Raw genomic sequence first — 26277 nt, 5'->3', positions numbered from 1 at the left:
AACTAAGTTCTAGATGGTGTATTTTATGTACCTACATATTTGATGTATGCTATTGTTTCATAATATGTATAAAATTTATACATACAAAATACTTCATAAAACACTGTCTCTAATGAAAGTATTTTTAATTGTTTATGAAACAGACATGAGACTCCACGCAACTGGGGTTAAAAGATGAGAATCTTTTTCTTCTTTTAAAAGTTGCTATTACCGATGCATGATGAAACACCTTTCCAATAGCTGTAAGATTGCTGTTTAACTTTCTTCAAAATAGGGCTAACAACATGTGAATGCCTGAGTTAATGTGAAACTATAATAATGTAAAACAAATAGAACATTAATGCACTGTAGAAACCAAAATATATTGCAAATGATTAATCAGCAGGAGAGCAATTTAATAATCTGCTGATATAAACAAAAACCTCCAGTTCTGCATTTTTTTTTGCACCCAGATTATAATATGTTTAACTGATAACACTTAAAATACCTTGTTTTCAAGTTTACTTTAGGGCTAAAGGCATTTTGAGAAGTCATCAACCAAGAAATGCAAACTTCATATTTTGCGTTCAATGATACCACATGTGCTTAACAAGAAAGTCAGTAAATAAACCACGAAACTACCTGTAATTCTGATCACACATTAATAAATACCTCTTATTTTATTAGCAAAATACAAAATGTATTTTAAAATTTGTATACTGATGGTTGGTACTCTGTATAAGTGAAAAAACATTTTATTAGAAAGAGATGCAGATGAAGCATCTATTTCTTAAGAATGAGGAGACAGATAGGTACACAGAAGAAAGATAGTACTGTTTGTAAAGGAAAGTGTAATATGCAGGAGGGAAAGAACAGACCAATACCTTGAACTGTGAAAGCAATTCATCTCCCACAGTTAATGGACCTGGCTCATTTTCCCGAGTTTCAGCCCTCTTCAAAATTTCATCAATATCCATTTCCTAAAAAAGAAGTTTCTCTTTACAATGAAGTAATTAATACATATTTTCAGTTATTATATTATCTATCTAGTCCAGAAACACTACTTTACCTGGGGCTCCTGTTCTTCCCCTTCAGGTTCTTTAAAAAGTTCCTCAGCACCAAACTTCAAAATTGCGGATAATTCCTCTTTATTAAAAGGTGTTGAGCTGAAATAAAGTATGTTTGAGGAAAAACATTTTATCTCAGTAACTTGAAAAAGTTCTTCATAATCATGAGTCAATTAAACTTTCTTTTTACTGTTAAATAAAAACTATATATATTTTTAATATATATACTATGCATATAAAAATCTACAAAGACAATATACTTTGCATCTTTACTTTTTAAGCCTGATTTTGCCTTTAGTTAAACAAGTGAAGCAACTTACATTTTTACTTACTTGTCAAGTATACTTAATGGTAAATTGGTATGGCAATAAATACAAACATACCTTGAAGGAGTAGAGCCTGTATGTAGCACAGTTTTCCCTGTAGTGTCCATTCTCTGAATTACTAGATGATCTAACACCATCTTTTTCTTGGCTCTTTCAAGAATATCTTCTTCTACTGATCCTTTTGTGACTAGCCGATAAATATTAACCTATGTGTATTACAAAAAAAGTAAGCAACAACAGGAAGAAATCTCAGTCTTCACTACATATCTTCTGAATTGACTGATTTCAAGTATGAATTACTAGTTCAATCATGTTACCACAGACTTTACATAATTAAAAAACAAAACAAACAAACAAACAAAAGCAACAGATAAATTAATTCTTAGACCTGCCTTTTTTAAGCTTCAGTGATTTGGCACAAGCATTGCCACAAGCAAAATTGTCACATTTCAAATTATTACTGTATGTCTCCTGCATGAAAGAACCCTGAAGAGAACTAACAAATATTTAAGCAAGGGGGATGCACCTGGTGTAGCAGCCATTTTCTAGAATGACATGATGCCAATAAATGTGAGACAGATAAGCACACAACTCTTCTCCCTCTCCCATATTATCTCTCCATACATGGAAGATTTAAAAAAAAAATAAAAAAAAAATATTTTAATCAGCATTACTAACATTACATATACAGCAAGTATTAGTTATTCTCAAAAATATGTGAAGACTGAATGGTACTGACCAAGAGCAAACAGCTAACTGCACAGAACCCTCCTTCAGGCTTGGAGCTTAAAAGCTGAATGTGCATACCTGTTTCTTTTGTCCAATCCTATGTGCTCTAGCCTGTGCCTGCAGATCGTTCTGTGGATTCCAGTCAGAATCAAATATAACTACAGTGTCAGCAGATGCCAAGTTGATACCTAATCCTCCAGCTCTGGTAGACAGCAAAAAGCAGAAATCCTGAAATCATAAAATAAGAAATAGTTTTATATATAATAGTTGCAATATTCTTAAAGGAACCAGTATGGCACTTCTTTATGCGGTTTGTGGCACAGACTATAAAATCATATACTACCAATTCCATAACTGTTCCGTAGTTAAAACTCCTTTAAGTATAAACAAACATTGGTATCAATTCCTGAGTTCCTAACAGTTTAAAGGAAGCAGCATCTTAGATGATGATAACTGACCAAAATATCCCAATCAACCAAAAGACTGGCCTAAAAGTACAAAAGACCTACTGTTAAAGCCTTTTGTGTTACAAAGTTCTGTTCCCACGCCCCCTGCCCTATGCCGTGAAGACTAAGCAGCCATGCCAGAACAGGTAAGATACTTGAGCCTACACAAAACTGGTTTAAGAGACAGGAAGCAAAAGTTGTCTGTCAGGTTCAATTCTGCTCATAATATTCACGAACAGTATGAAAATGGGACAAGCAATGACGTGAAAAAGCCAGTAAATGATATAGAATTATTCATTTAGAGACAACTTTGAAGGACTGCAGAAGGATCCCGAGACATGCAATAAAACAACATACGAAATTCAAGATAAAGTAAAACAGGTAAGAATAAAAAAAATTTTTAAAATTCCCAATTTTCAGTTCAGTTACAGGAAATAACAAATCATTACACTCAGGAATGAGTCCTGAGAACCGTGTTAGAAATTTCAAAGTAGCCCTTAGCTCAGTAATGACCAAAAAACACACACAATGTTCTGAATTTTTAGAAAAGAAATAAAATATAAAACTGAGAACAGAATTTTGTTGCTGCATAAATGCATAATCTGCCTCCATTTTTGAAATGCACAAAGTTCAAATTCCTCCAAATCTCAAGAAAGGTAAAGTGTAACTGCAAAGATTTCAGAAAAAGGCACCGATGTCTATGCTAGAAATCTGAAATAGAATTAACTTCTGTATTTAACAAATGTCTGAAGTTTACTTTATGGAGTTAAGTCCTTCTCCCTTCATCACAGCAGAAACAAGCTGGAGCAGCAACTGACAAATGCTATGGTTTAATTACTGATTTAATTAAAAAAAAAAAAAAAAAAAAAAAGAACAACCTTCACTTCCTCAAATCTGCCACTACAGGACAAAAGATTTAATCTGATCAAAGGTATAGAATGGCTTGCATATCATGAATGCTAACTCAGAAAAGAAAGAATCTGTGACAGACACCTATATATTCACAGGTTGCTCACAAAGAATATCTAGAAATCTGTTTTTTACTATTTCTTCTAGGGCAAGTTAAGTAAGTAGCAACAAAGAAAGAGAACAGAACCCACATTTGAAACAGTTAAAGATGGGTGTTCGTGGAAGAATATACACAAAAGAATATAGTTCTGCCCACTGCCAAAGGACGTTTTTGATGCTAACTGCTTTAAGTTCAAAGCTCTTGTAAACACTGTTGGTTTAAGTTCAGAGCTGAGGTTAAATTTCTGCAGCATTTATATAGTAATTAAAATTACTTTGATAAGGAGCTTTAGAAAAAAATAACTTATGAAAATTATATTTATTGAATGATGTAGTTAATGTGGTTTTTACTTAACCTCTTCTTACAGTAAAAAATTAGCTGATGTAAACCTTATAGTTTGGGCAATAACAATGAATTTTCAACAATATTGATATATTCCCACTTTCCTCAGCCTCCATTTTTTTGCAATATTTTTCTGTATTTCTCAGGAAAAAATAAGATAGCTTACTTAGGAAAAAAATACCATACCTCTGAACCATCTGCATTAAAATGATCCAGTGCTTGTTTCCTCAATTCCCCTTTTATTGATCCGTCAAGTCTCTAAAGAGATTGAATGCTACAGTTACAAAGTAATTCTTATGCTATATTCAAAATCAGAGCACCCTAAATTCTCAAATGCCAAACCTGTTATGTGAAGGAAAAAAGAAAACCTGTGATGCATCAATTCTCATATTTTTTTTTAATTCATCTATTTAATTTCAAATTATTATTTAGCATATAGCAATTGCCAGATTTTAATCGAAAAAGAACATGTTTGTTTGTGTCTTTTCTTAAGCAAAGTGGTACAGATCATATTCACAAAACAGCTGAGGTTGGAAGGGACGTCTGGAAGTGATATTGTCTAACTCCCCAACTTAAGTGGGGACAGCTAAAGCAGATTGCGCAGCGTCATGTCCAGGTGGCTTCTGAATGTCATAGAGGATGAAGATTCCATAACCTCTGAACAACTTGTCACACTCAGAGTAAAGAAAATATTTTTCTAATATTCAAGATCAAAGCTTCTTGGCTACTACCACGAAGATTCTTACTTGAAAGGGAAACTGACGATACTTCAGATATTCTGCTAGGATGTCCAGCATCCTCACCATCTGTGAGAAAATCAGAACTCTGTTGCCACGTTCTCGCAGACGAATCAGTAGCTTGTCAAGAAGGATTAGTTTCCCGCTGCTACGTATTAAATGCTACAAAATCCAAGAAATACATATTAAAAAATAAGCTCATCTCAGCATTAATACACACAGCAGTTGCCTAGACATTCAAGTTTTGTTTTTTTTTCTTTCTAGTGCTGCGGGAAGAAAAAGGGGGGGGGGGGGAAGGCAAATTCTGACATTCCTGAGGGATTTTATAGTTTAAGATGTGCATACAACATGTAATCTCCTAGAACTGAAAAAAAAAACCCAAAGCAAAAAACCCAACCAAACAACAACAACCACCAAAAAATAAAAATAAAACCCCACACAAAAAAACCCAAACCCAAGAAGACATCACTGCTATATAATCTTAGTAGTATGCAACATTAACTGAAAAAGTTTACTCTGATTTTAGTTTAGTTGATTCTAACTGAAATCAACAGGATTACTAACTCAAAAAAGGGAAATGCTCAGTTCCCTTTTAAAATCACATCTTAACATCTCATCAAAAGATGAAGTATACGCTTAAAAACATAAGCAGTTATGAGGTAGGCCCAAGTTCTTTTCTGCCAAGTAAAAAGTCAAATTTGGTAACCAGTGAAATCTGAGAAAAAAGTATCTTAGCACTACTTTCTCTTCATTTTACATCTTTTGAGAAGGAATAGGTACTGCTCTTTAATTCTCTAAGTATTTTAAACAAAGCCTATCAATCAAGTTTCTCTTTATCACAAGACAAAGTGATAAGAATCTTATTTGTGGTGCCTAACACTGTAACCCACCTAAAGCTTGTTAAGCCTTCTCAGAACAGAAACTCAAGCAAACGTGAAATTTTATGTTAAAAATGTTAGGCCTTGTTACGTGAAGATGCTTGGGACAGAATTTTGGGGAATGCTCAATTTAGAGTGAGGTATTCTTCATACCAGAAAGGAGAAGAATATTTGTCACTGCACAAACTAGTAGCTTTGGAAAGGTATTTAAATTATTAACTTGAAAAATTACAGGGAAAAAAAAATCTTTCGAAATATTTATGTTGGTATGCATCAATAACAACAGTATTATTTGCTGCTGTGCTTCTCAACAGTTTTGGTACAAGTATTAACCTTAAAAAAAAGAGAAGAAACAGCATACCACCTTTGGTAGTGACGGTAACTGGTTTTATCTGTTACAACAACAGTAGCAAAATCAGATGAAGCTTTGGACGCTCATTACTATCATTTCCTTTCACTTTGGTTGTTTGCAGGCATATAGAAAACAGTATTTGACTACAAGAAAAGCTTCAAAGTATTCAGTAGATCACTTCCTGCTATCACATAGATTGCTGGTATAGCACTGCCAGTCACATGCATTTCCACTCGCATTACATTTACCCACTTAGCTGTTTTATTTTACTTAGGTAGGTTTATTTTGCATGAAAATACACAGACTGTTTCAAACTATTTCCTTTTTACTTTGATTGTAATTAAAATTGGGAATATTTAGTCAATTATGTGTCAGTTACTCATTTCTAATTAAGAAACAAGAATCAATTCACTTACCTGTAAAATACAGAATGCATGTTTCCCAGAGAACCTGTCTTTTCTTAATATACGTCACTTAGAATAAATAAACTTCCAGAGCACTATAAAACTGTGTAAATATTACAGATGTAAAAAAGAACTTTTATATATATATAACATTTAAAAGTGTCATTACCTGTAAAGCCTCCTGTTTATTATAGAATTCATTATCATCTGGTGGTTTAATGAGGTAGCAATGGTTACAACACTTCTTGAGTTCCATCATGATGTTCAAAAAGCCTGAGGTACTGCCTTTTGAACCTTTACTGAGAGCTTTATAATTCCTGGTTAAAATCCACCTATAGTATAAGATGCACAGTGTAAGTAATTTCTAACCATATGTGGAAGCAATATAGACATAAGCTCTCAAAATATAAACAAGCCAAAGAAAAAAAGCAGATCCCCCAAAAATGTACAACCATGCCAAACAAAAGCTACATGACATTAGACCAGCGTAATTCTTGAGCCCTTGCTTCAAGAATTTTACTGCTGTGAAAGCCTAGAAGCCTCAAGTTCAAACTGCATTATAAAAACTACTATATTTCAGTAAATTGCTTGTAGATATATCACTGAAAGAGCTCAACTTAAAAAGTGCTGTTACTTGTAATACTGCTTCTGCAATGCACTCATTTCCATCCTCAGAATTTGCTCAACTTTAGCAGGTAAAGACTTTTCTACATCTTTTTTAACTCTTCTCAGCAAAAATGGTTCAAGTTCTTTATGAAGACTTGCATAACCATACTCTCTCCCTTTGCCATGCTCCTCTTCAAAATCTTCCCAGGAGGAAAACCTTCAACATAATAAAGAATGAACACAAAATAGTGACATGCTGTGAATGACCTGAAGAAGCAAAATTCAAGAAGACAGACAACACAAACACAGAATGTGTATAAACACAACATAAGAGCACGAACACACATATGGATTTCTTCCCTTCTGTTTAATTTATCCAATTTCTGAATTTTCATCTGACAAGAAATTCCAAATACATTGCCTATAAATAGAGAAAGGAATTTTCAAACAACATTTACAGAATTAAATTTTAACTTCCCCAGCAGAAATGCAACATTTCTGGTTTTCTGCAAGGATACTTTCCTAGATGGTTGCGGAAATTCCATTATTATACATTTATCAAGAGAAGCATAAAAAAACCAGCTGCATGGCTGGAGGGTGTGCAAAAGAACAAGAGACTACCTAATGTACGTTTTGCAGTTTCTGTTGTCAATCTGAAGCATAACTATCCTCTATGGTAACAGACTAGGAGAACAGACTTCGCCATCAAATGAAGAATGGGTAGTAGACCATAGTGGCTCTGCTTGTAAGGTTCTGAAGAAGTCAGTACAATCCACAGATCAAACTAAACAGAGCTATGATCCTCGGCATTTACAGTATGCCTGACAGGAACATGTGAACGTGCTTTCACACATGAGCTATAATTTATCTTAGGTATAAATAGAAGTCAGTACAAAATAAGGCCAACACAGTAAGCTTACTGTATGCAAACCATATGGGAAAACTAGCTATGCAACTGAACTACAAGGTATTGCAAATCTTTGTACAAGTTTGTTTTCATTAATAGTACTAACACAGAAAAGATTCCATTCTATTTCCCCAGCATAAATTTCCCCATATTGCTTTCCTCTTAGGCTAAGATCAAGCCTTTTTTCCAGGTTTTCACCCATACCTTGATCATTGTGACACACTGACATTTGTGGACTGTAAAATGGAAAAAAGTGACAACTGCTACCAGTGTTACTTCATGAAAAAATATATGCATCTACTTTGATATAAAATATTTAAATTATCTTTCAGTATGACTCTCTAACTCTATCAATTCTCAAACCACTACTTCACAATAACAACCTTGACCAAAAAATGTTAAAAAGAATCATGTAAAACTCTTTCTTACTTTTCTGGCATGATGAAGTGCAACAAAGACCAAAGCTCTTTCAGGGAGTTTTGCAAAGGGGTTCCAGTAATAAGAAGACGATGGTTAGACTTAAAGTCTATTAAAGTCTTGTACAGAAGAGAGTCGTCATTTTTTAAACGATGCGCTTCGTCAACTCCTATGAATGCCCAATTCAGACCACCAAGGAATGACTTTAAAAAAATGGATGAGGGGGGAAATGTTATACAAACACACACATTGCATAATTAAATTTAAGTTTAAAAGGAAGAAAATGGCCAGAAGTCTGACCCACACTAATTTTCACATGACAGAAAAAAAATCACTATTGACCTCTTCTTCCCAGCATGTAAAAACAAATGAAGTAAAAATGTTCTGCTTCTTGACTTCCTATAAAAATCTGCATATACTGTTAGAAGGATTAACAGCAACTCTGTGTGCTACCACTACGGAGATAGTATTAATACAGGTATACATACTATTGTATGAACAATAACAAAGGAAAAACTACATGGAATTTCAGAGTTCTGTATCATGTTTGGGATTAGGTTCTTTTTCAGCTCCTTGATGGTAGTCTGCAAAGTAGATCTATTGAAGATGGGAGGAGATTATTACAAAATGCGAATCCTAAGCAAACTAAAGAAAAAGAAGTGTTACCCACTTGACAAAATGGAAAAAGGCTGAAAGCCTCACCACACATACAGAAAACCAAGAAGTGCTTAAGCCCCCCCCCGCCAACAAACCATGCACACACAAAAAATCCCAGAACTCCAGCCATGCACTGTCATAGTTCAAAAAGCAAAAGCTACCACAGTGTCCATAAATGCAATGGCCCACAAACCAAATAGATGTAAGTCTAAAGAGAGTTCTACAATGGAGAAATTACTTTTATCTCTCTGAAGAAATGTGATTACCTTATCCTTAAGCAAGATTTCATACGTTGTTAGAAGTATGTTAAATTTTAATCGTTTGGTCTGTGGATGCATCCATTCATGAGTTCTTATCTACACACACACACAAAAAAAAAAAAATCAAGTGGACTATAAGTTAGATAAAAAAGATCTGTTGAGTAGGATGAATTTAAGTACTGCAGCAACCTAAATGTTTAATGCCATACAATAATGATCATGAAAAAGAAGCACAACATATTAACATACACAAGCCTGAACTTCCAGCCTATGTACTCAAAAATATGTTGTTTAAACTTCAGAATAAACAGGAAAGAATTTCTACAAAACATTTTTTACTTTAATGGATAAGATTAGTAACATTCAGAAAACACATTAAAGAAAATAAACCAACCACGTCTCAAGAAAATAAATTAAGATCATAACTGGCTTGCTTACATATTTATTTTTAATACAGCCATGTAAATAATCATTTGGCAGAAAATAATTTGTTTTCAAATGCAAGACCAAACTTTTTAATTCTGTTCACCACTAAGAAGGAAGGAAATCTTTCACACACACATTTATATCAGATCAAAATGTAAGTTTTCAATTTGCATCTTAAACATGCATTGTTTCAGTAAGTATTGGCTCAGTCCTAACCAAATACTGAGATTAGCACAGGATAAGAATATGAAGTGAGTTTTGTTTATCTACAAGCCTTTCCAACGATAAAGAGAAATACTCACCATATTTCTGCTAGTTATATCTCCTAAGTAAACTACAGCATTCATCTGAGGAGCCCAAGTTTGAATCTCTCTTTGCCAAGATGTCAAGGTAGAAAGTGGCACGACCAGCAGGAAAGGCCCATACAATTGATGTTCATGAAACAGGTAGTTCAGAAAAGAAATTGTTTGTATTGTTTTACCCAGACCCATTTCATCCGCAAGAATACAGCTATTCCCCCTAAAAAAAAAAAAAAAAAAAAAAAAAAAAAAAAATTTGAGGGGTAGGGGGGAAGTGGTATAGAGAAGGGAAGGAATTGGACATGAAGAAATTATTACCTTTTGAGCATAAAACCCACTCATACAAGTGTAAGATTTTCCAACTACACATCTTGAAGTTTATTTCCACTGTTTTCCCATAAAACCAATTTTCATCCCCCCTTAATATTTGAATTATATTTAAAAAATTAACAAAAATTTTGCAAACACTCCTTATGAGTCTAATTTTAAAAGTATAATGCTAATGTTGACATTTCAGAACAGTTGCTTTAGGTTTTCTGGTATTACTGTTTTAGGTTGGTTTGAGCTTACTATATGGAATCCTTCACCTTTAAAAAAAAAACACAAACCAGAAAATCAATTTAAAAGTTTTACACATGCTTACAATCTACAAACAGAAAAAGTCATTTCAGACTACACTTACTTGCACCATGAGTGAGCAAGCCAATTCAATCCATTTAACTGATAATCTCTTAACTCCAAACTTTCATGTCCCCCAATGTATGATGGTTGCTTCTTCAGTGCAACAAACCTTGGCCTCTGTTTTAGAACCTGTCAAAAGCAAATTGATCATCAGTCCTACTATTGACTGAAGTTGCCAAAATGTCTTCGTATAGGAAAAAAATAGCAGTAGGGATCTACTGCGTCACCGAGTCTAGTCTTCATCCATCAATAAAAACTAGGCTGTCTAAAAACACAATCTGCAAGTTGAAATTAGTTTGATTGCTTATCTAAATTTCACAATAGGAATCACATTAACTCACTCAAAATTTACTTTTAAAATAAACTGCAATACTAAACAAGCCCATCTTTGAACACCAGTAAAAACGCACGGGACTTGCATCTACCAAAAAATACTCTTAGTAGTGATATTTTCCATATACATTACTATATATTATTACTATTCTGAAAAACCTTCAAAAATATTTCATAGTACGTATCTTACCTCTAGATTCATAGAAAGTCTTCACATATTTACTAGTCACAATTGGTGTGGTGGTTTGAACCTGGCTGGCAGCTAAGCCACCACCCAGCTGCTTACTCACTCTCCACCCTAGTGGGACTAGGGAGAGAACTGAAAGGGCAAAAGTAAGAAAAACTTGTGGGTCCAAATAAAGAGTTTACTGGGTGAAGGGGTCAAAAACCACACAACCGACCGAAACAAAAACCCACAACTAAGAAAAAATCCACAAGTGACATACCTTAATGCACCAGCAGACTGATGATCAGCACGTCTCCCAAAAGCAGCCACCTTTGAAGCCCTGTTCAGCCCACCCAGTTTTATTGTCACATTAAATGGCACTGTATATCATTTTGGCCAGTTGGGGTCAGAGTTCTGCTCAGCAATAGCCAAAACACTGATTGTGTTATCAACACTGTTTAGGTCACAAATCTAAAACGTAGGCCATACAAGCTACTACGAAGATAATTAACTCCATCCCAGCAAGACCCAGTACAACTGATTATAAAACCACTGAAAATTACATACCTTGCAATCCTTAAAGGGAGTAGTCTTGGACTGATTTCTGCTAAAGTATTCATCAATGCGTGCCTGAAACTTTTTGGCAATGAGAGCACCATCTTCCCAGCTACATTCTGAATAGGGCAGACCCTGCCATTTACAATAGTAGTCTGGATAACCAGCCGCTGATTTCTGATTTGAATGAGCTGCAGAAATGCATCAGAGCAATCTGATCAGCATTTTACTTCTTTATCTTATGAAAACACTCATTTTAGGTAATAAGACAGTATAAGCTAGCTTCATAGCACAGACAGTATGACAACTTGTCTCTTTACCTGAAGTTTTGTTTTGCATTAAAAAGTGAGTGATACTCACATACCAAATTTCTTAATTACAACTGCAACATATAAGCAGTGAACATACAGAATATTCTCAACACTGTTTTCTGTCTACAAGTTTGTAACATACCAATTATTCTTTCCACTATCTGATATTGTTTATGTAGATCATCTGTAAGCTCCTGCTGGCAGTTGTAATATTCCACATCTTCCGGAGAAGCATTTTTCAGCCTGTAATGGGAATTAATTTGCAAAATTTACTATATCATATAGTTCTAAAACTAAGAAAATTTGGCAGCTCTAAAGCTCTGAACATAAGCATCATAGGAATGTTGCTTAGAAGGATTCTTTGAAGGGACAACTTAGAAGTTCCAACTACAAAACTGTTGCATCTGGCCTAGGTCATCATTAATGACTGAGTATGCTTACTGAGATACACAACTACTATAGCTACAGGCGTTACCGATCACACAGTTAATTCAGAACACCTATTCTCAACAATCAGTAGAGTACTTTACAGGGTATTTTAATGGAACAGTGTTCGCTGTGGCTCAACTCTGTGCGAATCCATCTTTTGATTAAGTTTCTAAAAATCCCACCAGTAGTTTCTCATTATATTAAAAATACTAATAAAACTCAACACCAAAAAGGCAACACTAAAATGTATGGATTTCTTCAGATTTTTGTTCTTAGGTTTGAGCCTCAAGTTTGAACCAAGAAAACTCAATTCTTCAAAGTAATCTGAAACAGCTAATGTCCCAAGTTCCTGAAGAACTCTGATCAAAGTATAATGACAAAGTTAGTAAAAGGTATAATTTATTATTATTTTTAAACGCTACCCATCTTGTTAAAACTCCATTTATAACACATACACTAAAATCAGGTTCAGGGGATTATCTTACAGTAACATGTTAAGGTGGCTTCAACTTTTAAAGTTTTCATCTTTCTATTGCATAGACACTTGAAATTATGCCCTCAAAAAAAGGAAACAGGTCTCAGAAACACAATAGAACATCTACATTGTTACAAAAGAAGTATTGAGGAAGTTTATATAAAAATATTCACCATCGTTTTGTTTCCTGATCCTTTTTTTTGTAGTTGTCCAGTTTCTTCATTCCTTTAACATTTTGTTGCTTCAGTGTTTCCTCAGTTTCCCAAGTGTTATGGATGTGTGACCAACCTTTCCATTTAATAAGATACTGTATTTCTCCTGGCTCTTTCGACTTTTCAAACCCAGCATTTGGGTCACCATCTGCCTCAACTGCATAAATGGTGGTTGCAGCACCTGTGGCTAAGAAAGAAACATCATAAGACTTAATTAAGTGTGTATTGTGATAACTTAACCAGTAAGAAATCTAGTGTAGAAAGCAGTTAGTGATACTTTTAGATGAGCATACAGTTGACCAGTATCTACAGCTCCCATGTCATTACTCTCATTTGAACAATTATGATGAGGATACGTAAACAGACGGACAAGTACTCAAAATAGAATCAAAAGACTGAACAAAATTTCTGCACTTAACCTACAGTATCTTCACTTTACTCATCAGAATTTTCTTTGCATTCTCAGTCTTTACAGTGATCACCAGGGAACACCCTACTAATGCTGCTTGACATCTTCTGTTGTATTAGGCTCATCTCTGAGCACAGAAAAGATATCTGACATCATACTTGGTCAGTCTTGAGACACCAATAACATACTACCAGGGGATACTATAAACCTGTTTCTTCCTAAACATGTCTACTTTGTCTGCCTTTCTTATCTTACCTAGGAAAATTTGTAATTAAGTACAGTCTATATCACAGCTGAACCATACCAGAAGCAGCTTATTTCTGTGAGGACAGACAGGTAAGGAAACGAGCCCAGCAAGCTGCAGGGGCCAGATAAAGCCACAGAGAGTGGCAATAACAAAAGACAGCACAAGCAGCAACATCATCTGGGCAGGAAGAATATAAGCAGCTTAGTTCCAAAGCCTCTGACCACAGCAATAACATTATGCACTGGAGCAGGATACACTACAATTCAGGGCAGAATGGGAGAAGAAAACTGAGAGGAAGAAAAGTGCAAGTTCTGAGATAGGTCAGAAACTTTAGAGACTGACTATAACTAACAGAGAAAGGCAGCTCTGAAGCACAAGGGCCCCAGGGTTTGGGTGCTGGGGTTTTATTTGTTTTTATAACTAGAATCCTAACTTGCAGACTCAGAACACTAACACAGAACTGCTAAACATTGCATCCCATTACTACTGGAAATATGACATGCCTACCACTATTCACAAAATACTTTTAAGAGTTCATATGCAAGTGTGCCTCTGAAATTTTAGATGCATTTTGTAGTAATTCCACACACTGCACTGTATTAAGACAGCAATACAGCAATAATTGAAATCATAACCTCAGTGGTTCAGCCGTGCCAACACCATCTTTCAAGATTCAGGTTATTAGTCAGCTCTTGGTCCTTCTTCACTCCAGTGTATATAATTTATACTGATCAAGCATCACTAAACTGTAAAAACACTGGCATAACAGTATGGTATGCATTTATACTATATGGAGCTATATTTCACTTCATTTTTGTTTTCTACTTAGGTAGAAAATTCTACATTTTACTTTGCAACACTTAGCAGGAACTTTAAAAAGGAACATCCTTATGAATATGAGACAAAACAAGATGACTTTTTGGTAACTTTAAAATTACTGCTGTTTATAAATTTCACAGACGACCTACAGCTGAGAACATCTGCTGAAGTTGCACCACAGTGCACTCCAGGATCTGAAGGACACCAACAAAAAAAAAACCACAATGAGAAAAACACCTCCTTTTCGTCCAACTCGACTCTCCATGAATTTTTCTATAGTTTCAAATTCATCTTCTTCAGTTTGTGGGACATCTTCTCCACAAACTTCCAGTAAATCATCAGAATCTGTCTTGGTTTCTTCAGCTTCTTTGTAACTTATGTTGACTGTTGCCTGGCGACGAGATCCTCTCTTATCATAATCATCATCATCATCCTCTTCCTCCTCCTCATCCTCCGATGAATTAAGTTGTCTCTTTTTTGGTCCTGCACTCTTCTTCCCACTTTTTGGCTTAATTCTTGAAGATAAAGACACAACAGGGACAACTATAAATCTTCTGTATTGTTCTCTGAATACATAGTTCATGAATGCTAAGTTACTCCACTTTCAGTTACAGAAGACAGGAAAAGGAATTCCCTAGAAAGCAGTATGTTAACAATGCTTTTAAAAACACTCTTCTTTTTTAATAAGCATTTAATGCCTTTATTTGAATATACAGTAGCAGTATATAGTTCAACTGCTTATTAGAAATAGTACCAAAGTATCCAAACGAATGACTTCTTACCTGCTTGGAGGCTTCCGGCTTTTGACCTTGTTTTTTGGCTCATAGTCAGATTCACTCTCTTCACAACTGCTTTTCTCCCTATCTCCCTCTGATTCAGAATCGGAACCAGTTCCTGATACTGACCCTGATCCCGACATCTGCCAGTCTTCACTGTACATATTGAAAGACAAAAAAGTAACTTTTTTTTATATCAGAGATTCATCCACAGGGTATCTGCTGTAACTTCAACACTCTTCACAGAAATAAAAATCTTGTAACAGTTATTTCAGCTGATGAGACAGAAAATTGTCATCAGTGAATAATGGATAAGTAAAAATGCCCAATGGCTTCAAAGGGAGTTGGACTAAGTTTTCTATTACCAAGAGGTAGATTTAAAATCCAAAAGAAAAAAATCTGGACCTTTATATAAATTTCAGCATGAAGAAATGAGTTAACATGATATTAAGAAACCAAAACACTTAACAAGTTTAACTGGAAAGATATATATTTATCAGTACTACCATTTCTATATACTGGCAACCCTGAATAATGAGGGGATTCATGCACCAGGAGAAAAGGAATGACAGAGCAGCTAAATTTCTACACATCATTCATAAAAAACACAGGTCACCGCCTCTCACTGCCACAACAACAACATATAATCCTTTTCACATCCTTTTTGATCTACCATTTAGAATGAGCTTATTTTCAGTTAAAATTCTTTGCTAGTCAATGAAGCAAATTACTACCAGAACTACGATAACTTTCAAACATGTCCAAGGAAAAAGAAGAAAACCAACCACCGAAAAAAACAGACAAAAAGAATTTGGCATTAACTAAGATTCTAACTTAAATTTGTCGTGACACAACCTATTTAAGTACTTTCACATTTCTACAAGAATTTTTAGAGAGGGCCTTCAGCTCAAAACCAAACTGCAACAATATTTAAAAAATAACAGCATTGATGAATGTTTTTGAACAACACTGCACTTGTTAGCTCAAAAATACCATATAGATATTCCTTTTAGAGTTTATTTTAAGTATTCCAAAGGATTTATCAAAATTGGAAATGCAAGATCATGAGGAATTAGAAAGGGAACTTAAGCATTTCAATTGTGGAGAAATGAAGCATGAATACGAGCATATGTCACTATGACAAAAAAGAAAAAATTACTTATGAAAATGTCTTACTCTTTATGTTTTCTCTTCGTGGTTTCACTGGATGAGTCATCTGCAGAATCCTCACTACTTGACGAGTCCTGCAGGTGAAGTAAAAGAAATCACACCAATTTATTGTTACAAAAAGAATGAAGTATTTCTAAAATATTAAAACCATAAATCAGTTCCCATTTTCACATTGAGGCATGTTATTCATGTTTTACCCTCTTCATTCCCCACAGTGTAGCTGTTAATGCAGAATGAGATAGACTGCTACTGTTTTTGTATTTATCCAACTATGAATACATTGTGCCAGCACAACTCTAGGGAAATCACAAAGAAAACCCCGTCTTAAAAAATAATCATTGTTATTGCATACATTAAAAAATCATGGTTTAAACTGCCCCAACCTGATCAAGATGACGGTTCTATCAAAATCCTAACAAAATCTCCTACCCTTTCTCTACTAGAGAGCTTTCTCACCTTCCATATTCTTTCACATTTAAACACCAGTTAAAAAAATAGAAATGTTTCTTCTTTCTCTATGCTCAAAGAAAAAACAAGAACCCTCTTAAAACCAGATTTTTCTAAAACCAATCTCATTGGGATTCAATTTAACTTAGATCAAGTTTCATACTGAAAAACATCTCTCAGAAAGAGAATACTGAACATTTTAACAATAGGTGATTAAGTTCTGTATTTAAGTTTTAATGATAAGCTGCTAAACCAGAAAAAAACAGAAATACAACCAAACGAGTGTGACTACATTGCATAGTTTTTGTAATGAAGGAAAAAAAGACTGCTTTGTGAGTAAATTCCACTTCATAATCACTACTGTCCTCAAAAGATGTTCCTCCTGCACAAAGCCAGCATTTCTTTAGTCTGTGGTTTAGGTTTTAAAATATCTAGAATACAGGTGTCAATCTTAAAAGACAACAATTCTTTTATAGTAACTTGTTACAAAATTCGTCAAAACGTAGTTTTTACTTTCTATGGAATTTTTGAAAACCGCAGCATCTACCTTTATATGAATGAAATAGAAAAAAAATTTATCATTTTTAACTGTCTTTACAAAACTCAAGAAGCCAAAAATGTGTGGCTTTAAAACTTTCTCCATACATTACAGAGTATCTATCTACCTAAAAATACCCCATAATCGAGGCTGCTATAATTTTGGCACAATTAACTTGAAAACAAGTAACTAGAGATATTTATACTTTTCCTTAAAAAATCATCAGTTATTTGAATGTTACTTTTATAGGCTAAACCCAGACTTTTACACACAGTTAAGAGAATATAACTTGGCTTTATTGAATTTTATTCTAACTTATCAGACAATGAGATATTATTTTTAATATTTTTAAAAAATCTAAATTATGTTATTCACCTCTTCTGAACCACTGTCTGATGAGGCTGCCTTTTGTTGTTGCTGTTGCTTCTTAAGTACTGCTGATCTTTGCACCGCAAGTATACTTGGACTAGACTTCCAAAACTGAACAGGAATGCAGATGCAAGAGTCAGTTAAACATTCTGAAAGTCTCCAATTTCCACATTTTTGCTTTTCCTGAGTAGCATCGCTATTAAGACCAAGCTTAATTTTATCGATCAAAAAATTTCACTGCATGCACTAATAATAGGTTAAACTAGTAAGATTTCTGCAGAACAGATCATTATATAGAAATTGCCAGGACAATTTCTACAGCAGTTTAACAATACAGTTTAACAATAGTTGTGTAGATACTGTTAAAGTAAAACATTTATGAACTAAATTTTTAAACTGACCCAGATAAATCCTTCTAGGTAACTTAGCTGTTAAGGGGTTTTTTTCATACAGTAATTCTAAAGTACATGAACAGAAACATAACAGAGAACCCTTAACAGTCTTCAATTCTTGTGATAACTAATATATGATTACCCTTCATAAATATGGTCTACCATTCAATCAAGTCCATACAACAGGAGAATGCAAGTAGTTTTGGCCCACCATATTTAAGAGATTTCCAAACACCACTTTTTCCTGCATTTAGCTAACTTATTGATAAAGAAAGCCAACTGTATGTAAGCTTGGAATTTTTATAAAAATCATTTATTAATACAAGGAAACTAAGCATGAGAGAAACAATGTAAAAAATCGAATTTCAGGAACAACATTTGTGCCTTTGTGTTCCATAAGTTCCAGTAAATTATTGTGTGCTTCTGTGTGATGAAATTTAAGGCAACCATTTAACTCAAAATACTTAAAAATAATTTTAAAAGTGTCAGTTCAAGTACTTCTCAAGTACCATGAGAAACCTGGACCAGAGTTTAAGACAGCTAAGCACATGCTTAACAGTAATCCAACCAAGTTAAAGTCTATTTAAAACCACTTTGTTATCTCTTTTTATTTTTTTCTGAATAAAAACTGCTCTTGAAACTAGCTACACAGAAAGATTTTTAAGGGTCGCCTCGACCCCTCGCCCCCCAGAAAAGAGTTCATTTATGCGTTTTGTTTACCTCAGATCCGTCAACTTTTGGTGGTTTAGCTTGAATTTGTTTCTTCTCTCTAGATGTGTCAGACTCTGATTCTGACTCAGTGCCTGACTCTGAACCAGAGTCGGAGTCACTGCTACCTGACTGGCTGCTGCTTCCGTCACTACTGCTTGAGCTTGAACCAGATCCAGAACCTGATGCTGACCCAGAATCGTCATCTGATCGGCTGCAATGAGAAGTTGGTAGGGCATTACATAGTTGCCAAGGCAAGAGGATTAAAATAAAAAAAGTCACCTTTGCTTCACATATAAATCAATTGTTAAGTTAGACCAGACAAATGGGTAGCACACAAATGGATGCTGATGTCAATTGAGTAAGTGAGATGAATAAAATTAAAAATAAACAAAGATGAGAATTCAGAGTGCAATCATATACCCTTTGTGAAGCCTAAAAAAAGGCAAGATAAAACAAGAACATTCAAATTAAAATGGAAGAGTCAAGCACGGGAAATAGAACTGGAAGAAGTGTTTCTTACTCACACAAACTTTCCACCTCCATCCTCTCCAAGATCCTTGTTTAGCTCCATCAAACCCCATATATACTTACACACCTCTTAGCAGTTAAGTCTATTTCACAAAGATCTGTCCAACTAAAATATAAGATTGTTTTCAATCTTTATAGATAACCAGCGTTCCTTTTAAAAAAAAAAATTAGAAGCAGATTATCTCTACAAAAACTCCCCAAACCCAAAACCACAAAACTATGCAGACTGTTTTCCTGTTAAATTAACGGCAGCAAAATTCCCCATATAGGCAACTCTGAATTTGTCACTGATGGTAAGACTTGTGCCGAGGCACATTCCTTGGCATATACTTGAGTTGCCAGATTATTCTATCTATATACTCATTTTACACCTGATTTAACATACAAAGAAAACACAATAATTAAAGATAAATATTTATGACCATTCAAAAAACTCAGGGAACAACAAGTAGAGTTAAAGTAGTAGAGTTCTACAACAAGTAGCCGAATTAAAACTTTAATAAGATTACTCATGAGATTAATACTACCATATTTCAAAGATATCATGAGAAAAACACTGAAATCACACCACCACAGAGCAAAATAATTGCAAGTTATGTACACACTGACTGCAAATACTTAAAAGACAAAGTAAACGTGAAGACATGAAGACAAAGTAAACAAAAGCTGGTATCAAAACGTAGCGAGCACAATTCACCTGGCTGACAGTCAGCTGGAGGTAGGGTGGGAGTATGGGGAGGACAGATTGATCATCCTCTGACCTAGAACATACTTGATTCATTTTAAAACCACAAAACAAAGCAAAATCACTCCTTTTTCTGCTTTTGCTGACACCAACAAAACTATACCAGTAAAGAAAAAAAATGAAGCTTTTCATAAAAAACTTCTGTAGACTGCACTTCAATCAGCCATCTGCAACTGTCAGCTTTGAAAGAAAGAGAAACAGGCCATGGTGAAGCTTCCCTGGTTCTGAAGCAGGAGATATGGAGATACACCCTGCTGCTAGGTTTCCTTGCACCTGCAGAGATGAAAACTGGGACACAAGGCTGCTCCCAAACTTCCTGTCATCAAAGGCTTATTTCCAGCATGCTGCTCTAACACTAACCTCATCTGTCAAATAAAGCACAGCACCTGCTACAGAATATGGCCGGAATTTAAACTGTTTAGAAGAAATTAACAGCACTCATTTATGATCTTCTAAAGAGATTTTAATTGTAATAGTGTTCTTGTTCACAAATGTTATGTTATCTTTAATGCTGGGTAGATCAGACCATTATGAAAAACCGCATTTTTCAGCACAGCAAAGTGCCATACGTGAATGTCAGGGGGACTGTGGAAGTCAGCACTAACTATTAATGAAGAGAAATTGAAGAAAATTCAGCATGGAGACACCTTGAGACACAAGTAAATACTAGCCAGACAAGTCCTAGTGACAAAGAGCCACCAAAAATGTGATCCTACATAATTCTGGAGGAAGGGAATCAAATACTTCCATACAGGACAAGGCTTGCTCAAACAGCACAATAATAATGTGGATTACCAAATCTAAAAGAGATGCAAAACACTAAGCCATAAGGAAGGTAATTAAATTAGCTTTCCATATAGCAGTAAAATATCTCATACGCACCAATACAGTGCTAACGATAGGTTCAATTCCACATAGAGCCAGAGGCAACCAAAACAAAGTACCTATTTTCTAAGGTAGTTGGCACTGAAATAAACCACCTTGGTCAAAAAACTTGCCAACATTGTGAGAAACATGTAAAACAGCTACAGCAGAGAATGGTGGAGAGACCAAAGTGGGGGTAGGGGGTTGAAATTCCAGTTTATTTATGTAAATAAGCAAAAATCAGTTAAAATTTCCCATCAACTGTGAATCTGAGTGGCTTGAAACCTTTTTCGTTATGAAGAGACCAGCTAGCTGCAGGTAAAGAGGATGGGGAAAGAAAGAAAGGAAATTACAAGAAACAAGAAGAAAGAACAAATAATAATGTTCACAACTGATTTAGCGCTGCCCTAATGCTACCATATATGAAGGACAATGCAGGATCACTACTGCAGAGTAACAGCTAATTGCTATGTAGAGAAAATAAGAAAAACAAAATTTAAAGGCCATAGTATGAATAACGTCCGAATAAATTTTCTTATCCCGCAGTGTTAAGTCAGCACAAGAAAATGGGAAAATAAAAACTGAGTAGCATCAAGTAATTTTAAAACTAGGGAAGGACTTGCTAAAATAAAAATCTAATCTTATGACGCTATGGCAGTGCTTAAAAAGAGTTTGAAATTAACTAGTAAAAAGCACTACAGGAGTTCAAGCACACAAGACTACTCTGTTGTGCAGAGCTTACTTTAATCATCCAAAGTAATACAAATGTTTGAAACTACACAAGTGTTTCTGCACATGTGCATCACATACTGCAAGGGGTCTTAATGCAACTACAGTGCACATAAAAAATAGGCAACATTAACAGATGCGTCTTCATTTGCACTGAATTGTGAAGAACTTTCCTGCTCACTGGCCACACGACAAGCAACTGATAGGCACTGAGGACTACCAACATGTATTTATTCCATTGTGTCCTTCCACACAATGTTTCAGCCTGAGCTTCAGCAGGATGTTGATTTGGAGGCATAACCTCTACAAAGATGGCGCTATAACCCTGAAATCTAAAGCTCTTGTTTGCAAAGGAGGTAGGAAATGGGGTAATACATGAGTAAGTTCTGCATAAACATATGCAATAAAGAAAACATTGCAGATTGTTGAGATTGTATCAAGCAGCACTCCGTGACATTCAATACCTGTAAATCCCCAATAGCTACAATGCTCCATACAAAGGACTTTCCTCTGGGAAATTTAAAATATTTGAACCAAAAGTAACAGTGATGGGGAACCAAAACACACTGTATAGTAAAAGATACAGGTAAAGTGCTCTGTTTTCATCATGAAAAATAGTTTCAAGATTAGAAAGAATATTGTTATTTTTCTTTTTGTCACTTAAGTCACTGCAGTCAAAGACCCAAAAGAGAACAAGTTTATGCCAAGATCAAAATATAAAACACTTCTGGGTGCTTTGATTTTCGCATACTTAAAAAGTTTGTTTGGTCTAGCACTTCTAATGATAAGTCTTCTTTCACAATGTGTAACAAAAATCATCATTTCAAACTATGATACTGGTTTTTCTTTCTTTTTTTTTTTTAAGAAAAACTTACTACTAGAAAATTCCAAGTGATTTTATGCTAACACAGGAACACAGGTGTCATCATGTGAAGGATGAAGAACAAGAATCTTATTTCAGCCATTCCCTCTATCAAAGCCACTGCTCCTGCTCTCACAGAAATTTTTTCTTAACCTGGGGGGCAGGAGGAAAACTCATTCCCCAGGCACACTATCTGGAAATGCCAGCAGTTAAAAGAAAACTTTTCAGTTTCAACACTACCAAAAAAAACCCCCAAAACCAACCCCCAAACCCTCCCTCCCAAAAAAACCAATCCAAACCTCTACTGCCTAACTAAGAAAGCAGGAGCAATAAAGTAAAAACATAGACCTATCTAACCTTTTCTAGAAATCAAGAAAGCCACCAAAATATGCAAAGACTTGCTTGGGACAAAGAAAGAAGTGTTATGTAAAGGGAAGAATAAAGAACTACCTTTCCTCTCACAGCAAATGGAAAAGTAAATGTTTCTATGGCATTTTTTAGCAATGTCTCTTAAGCAGTGACCATAATGAAGCAACAGGGTACTGAAAATGAAGTCTTACTGAAAAACTACTGTAGCAGTAGTTTTCAGTTTCAACTTCTATTCAGCATTGATACTAGCAGTTTGCTACACCATATCAATTCAACATAGAGACCAACCTTTCTTAGCACTGCCTCTGCAGATGTAATATCACTAGGTCATTATCTGTACTTGGCTTTATTTTTGTTTCACATGTAGTGCTGACTTAGACAAAATACAATGAGTCATTGTTTCTCTTTATCACATGAGCAGGACTCAGTCACCCTGCCTCACGACTTAAACTGAGAAATGTACCTCTGAAAGCCAGCCTCCCTGGTGAGAAAGACAATCCCTACTTTTAACTGTGAGGAATGCCAGGATTTAGCTACAGCCTTTACCATTATCTAAGGAGGCAGTCTTTTAGTTGCAGTATTTGCCCTAAGGTGTTCATGAAGGAGAAATAGCTCCCTCCTCTCCCAGGTGAAGCTAACTGTAATACTATGACCACAAGCTAAGAAGAAAGTGGCAGAGCTGACACTTCTACTCCTGTACAAGCTCTTTGTCAGCCACATTGCAAAGTAAGAAACAACGACAATCTAGAATCATAGAATCAACCAGGTTGGAAAAGCTTTAAGATCACCAAGTACAACTGTTCCCCCAGCACTGCCAAGTCGACCACTGACCCATGTCACTAAAGGCCTCGCCTACACAGTTTTTCAACACTTCCAGGGATGGTTACTCCACCACTGCCCTGGGCAGCCTGTACCAGTGCCTAACTATCATTTCAGTGAAGAAATTTTTCACTGAAAAATCACCTCTCGTACTATCACTTACTACTTGGGAGAAGAGACCAGCCACTTCCGTCCTCCTTTCAGGTAGTTGTAGAAAGTGATAAGGTCCCCCCTGAGCCTTCTCTTCTCCAGACTAAAACCCCTAGTTGCCTCAGCCATTCCTGCTCCAGGCCCTTCATCAGCTCCGCTGCCCTTCTCTGGACCCGCTCCAGCACCTCAATGTCTCTCTTGTAGCGAGGGGCCCAAAACTGAACACAGGATTTGAGATGCAGCCTCACCAGTGCCCAGTACAGGTGGATCATCACTGCCCTGGTCTGGCTGGACACACTGGTGCTGACACAGGCCAGGATGCTGTTGGCCTTTTTGGCTGCCAGGGTACAAGCTGTTCATGTTCAGCTCTGTCAATCAGCACTCCCTTTTCTGCAGAGCAGCTTTCCATCTGCTCCTCCCCAAGCCTGGAGCACTGCATGCGGTTGTTGTGGCTCAAATGCAAGACGCCTTTTGCCTTATTGAACCTCATACCATTTGCCACATTTCAGACTGTCCAGATCCATCTGCAGAGCTTTCCTATCCTCCAGGAGATCAATACTCCCAGCCAACTTGGTGTCTGCAAATTTACTGAGGCACTCAATTGCCTCACTCAGATCATCAACGGAGATATTAATATTAAACAACACTGGCCCTGACACCAAGCCCTGAGGGACACCACTAGTGATTTTTTTTTTCTTGTGTTAAAATTCTAATTTAACTGTAAGGTGCCATTTATTTATACTGCTACAGATCTTTGCAATGCTGTAGTTTATTTGTACAGTAATAAAACACTGCTTTTTTTCCAAAATGAAAAAACTTGTGTCATTCTGAAACACCAGTACAACTGGAATGTTCAATCTAATTGCATCTGACAAGGAGCTGGAATGAAAAAAATATCAGAATTACCAAGACTATTTGAAATATGTATTTACATCCACTATTGTTAACAATCAACCTTACCCTAAGTGTATATTGTGCCTCGAGATATTAGCTAATAGTATGAAGCCACCACAATCAACAAGGCATCTGAGAACCATCCAGAACACAAAGACGAACCTCTGTTTTTCTCATCAATGTTTCAAGTCAGGCGATGCTTAATCCTGTACTTTCAATAAATTTAATGATAAATATTTAGAAGCCTCTTCTGAGGTTCTTTTACCTAAGAGCAAGGAACAAAAATTCCACTACAGGGTGAACAGAGACTAGATTGCGGCCTGCCCTGAGAAGGACTTGGGGATGTTGGCTGACAAAAAGCTCATCATGACCCAGCTGTGTGCACTTGCAGCCCAGAAACCAACCATGTCCTGGGCTGCATCACCAGCAACGTGGGCAGCAGGTCAAGGGAGAGGATTCTCCCCCTCTTCTCTGCTCTCATGAGACCCCACCTGGAATAGTTTGTCCAGCTCTGGGACAACACCACAAGAGAGACATGGAGCGGTTGGAGAGAGTCCACAGGAGGGCCACAAAGATGCTCTGAGGGCTGGAGCACCTCTCCTATAGAGACGGGCTGAGAAAGCTGGGGTTGTTCAGCCTGGAGAAATGAAGGCTCAGAGACATCTTAGAGCAGCCTTCTGGTCCCTAACTGGAGCCTATAAGACATCTAGTGGGGCTTTTTGCACGGGCATCTAGTGACAGGTCAAGGGGGAATGGCTTTAAGCTGAAAGAGGGTAGATTTATATTAGATATAAGGAAGGAGTTCTTTACTGTGAGGGTGGTGAGACACTGGAACAGGCTGCCCAGAGAAATCTGTGGCTGCCCCATCGCTGGCAGTGTTCAAGGCCAGGTTTGATGGAGCTTGGAGCAACCTGGTCTAGTGGACGGTTTCCCTACCTGTGGCAGGAGATTTGGAACTAGATAATCTTTAAGGTCCCTTCCAACCCTAACCATTCTGTGATTCTACGGTTCTACACTTACAAAGTTGGAGGCATAAGTTTTTAACCTGTTTAAAAAAATCTTCTAAAAAGTTTCAGTGGGTTTTGAACCCATTTATTGAAAACATAAAACTGCAATCCCTTCTGATTAATTTGCAAGAACTGATTGACATCAGAACAGATGGAAATTTACTAGCCAAATTTTAAGAAAAACCTTTACATAATTAGCTGATGGGATTGAAAAAAATAGTATTATGAAGTGCAGTCAGTAATGCTCTTCTGTTTGGATCCATGTATCTTTGTGAGGTAGCTTTTTCAGCTATGCCAGCCATTAAAAACCAAATGCTAAAATAAACTGAACTTAGACCTTCAAACCCCTGTATCACAAAGTGTTAAACCAAGATTTTAATAAAAATATTCATATTTTTTTTAGTGAGCACAAAAAAGTGGGGTTTTGCC

At 35.9% G+C, this 26277-nt stretch overlaps 1 protein-coding gene across 6 annotated transcripts in view; it reads right to left on the bottom strand.

The window, feature by feature from the left end:
- The window catches only part of CHD1 (chromodomain helicase DNA binding protein 1), a 53466-nt gene that overhangs the window by 15414 nt on the left and 11775 nt on the right, over positions 1-26277 (bottom strand). For 5 of the 6 annotated variants that reach the window (XR_003995028.2, XM_030511766.1, XM_030511764.2 and 2 more), the window contains exons 3-22: positions 18891-19092; positions 17785-17889; positions 16431-16498; positions 15261-15410; positions 14716-14993; positions 12965-13190; positions 12030-12130; positions 11589-11767; positions 10524-10651; positions 9845-10061; positions 9123-9212; positions 8212-8402; positions 6904-7092; positions 6439-6601; positions 4645-4797; positions 4085-4156; positions 2180-2329; positions 1430-1578; positions 1049-1145; positions 864-959 (exon numbers count right to left, since the gene is read on the bottom strand). Coding sequence is in view for 5 of the 6 variants with exons in the window: in XM_030511766.1 (XP_030367626.1) it covers positions 864-959; positions 1049-1145; positions 1430-1578; positions 2180-2329; positions 4085-4156; positions 4645-4797; positions 6439-6601; positions 6904-7092; positions 8212-8402; positions 9123-9212; positions 9845-10061; positions 10524-10651; positions 11589-11767; positions 12030-12130; positions 12965-13190; positions 14716-14993; positions 15261-15410; positions 16431-16498; positions 17785-17889; positions 18891-19092 (3004 nt within the window). In the remaining variant the exon portion in view is untranslated. The remainder of the gene's footprint in view (positions 1-863; positions 960-1048; positions 1146-1429; positions 1579-2179; positions 2330-4084; positions 4157-4644; positions 4798-6438; positions 6602-6903; positions 7093-8211; positions 8403-9122; positions 9213-9844; positions 10062-10523; positions 10652-11588; positions 11768-12029; positions 12131-12964; positions 13191-14715; positions 14994-15260; positions 15411-16430; positions 16499-17784; positions 17890-18890; positions 19093-26277) is intronic. The other variant, XM_030511768.1, reaches the window with a different exon arrangement.

This window comes from Strigops habroptila, chromosome Z (genome assembly GCF_004027225.2).
Source record: "Strigops habroptila isolate Jane chromosome Z, bStrHab1.2.pri, whole genome shotgun sequence".
Classification (NCBI taxonomy): domain Eukaryota; kingdom Metazoa; phylum Chordata; class Aves; order Psittaciformes; family Psittacidae; genus Strigops; species Strigops habroptila.
Note: the sequence above shows the minus strand (reverse complement) of the source record. Positions and strands in the feature narration are given on the sequence as shown.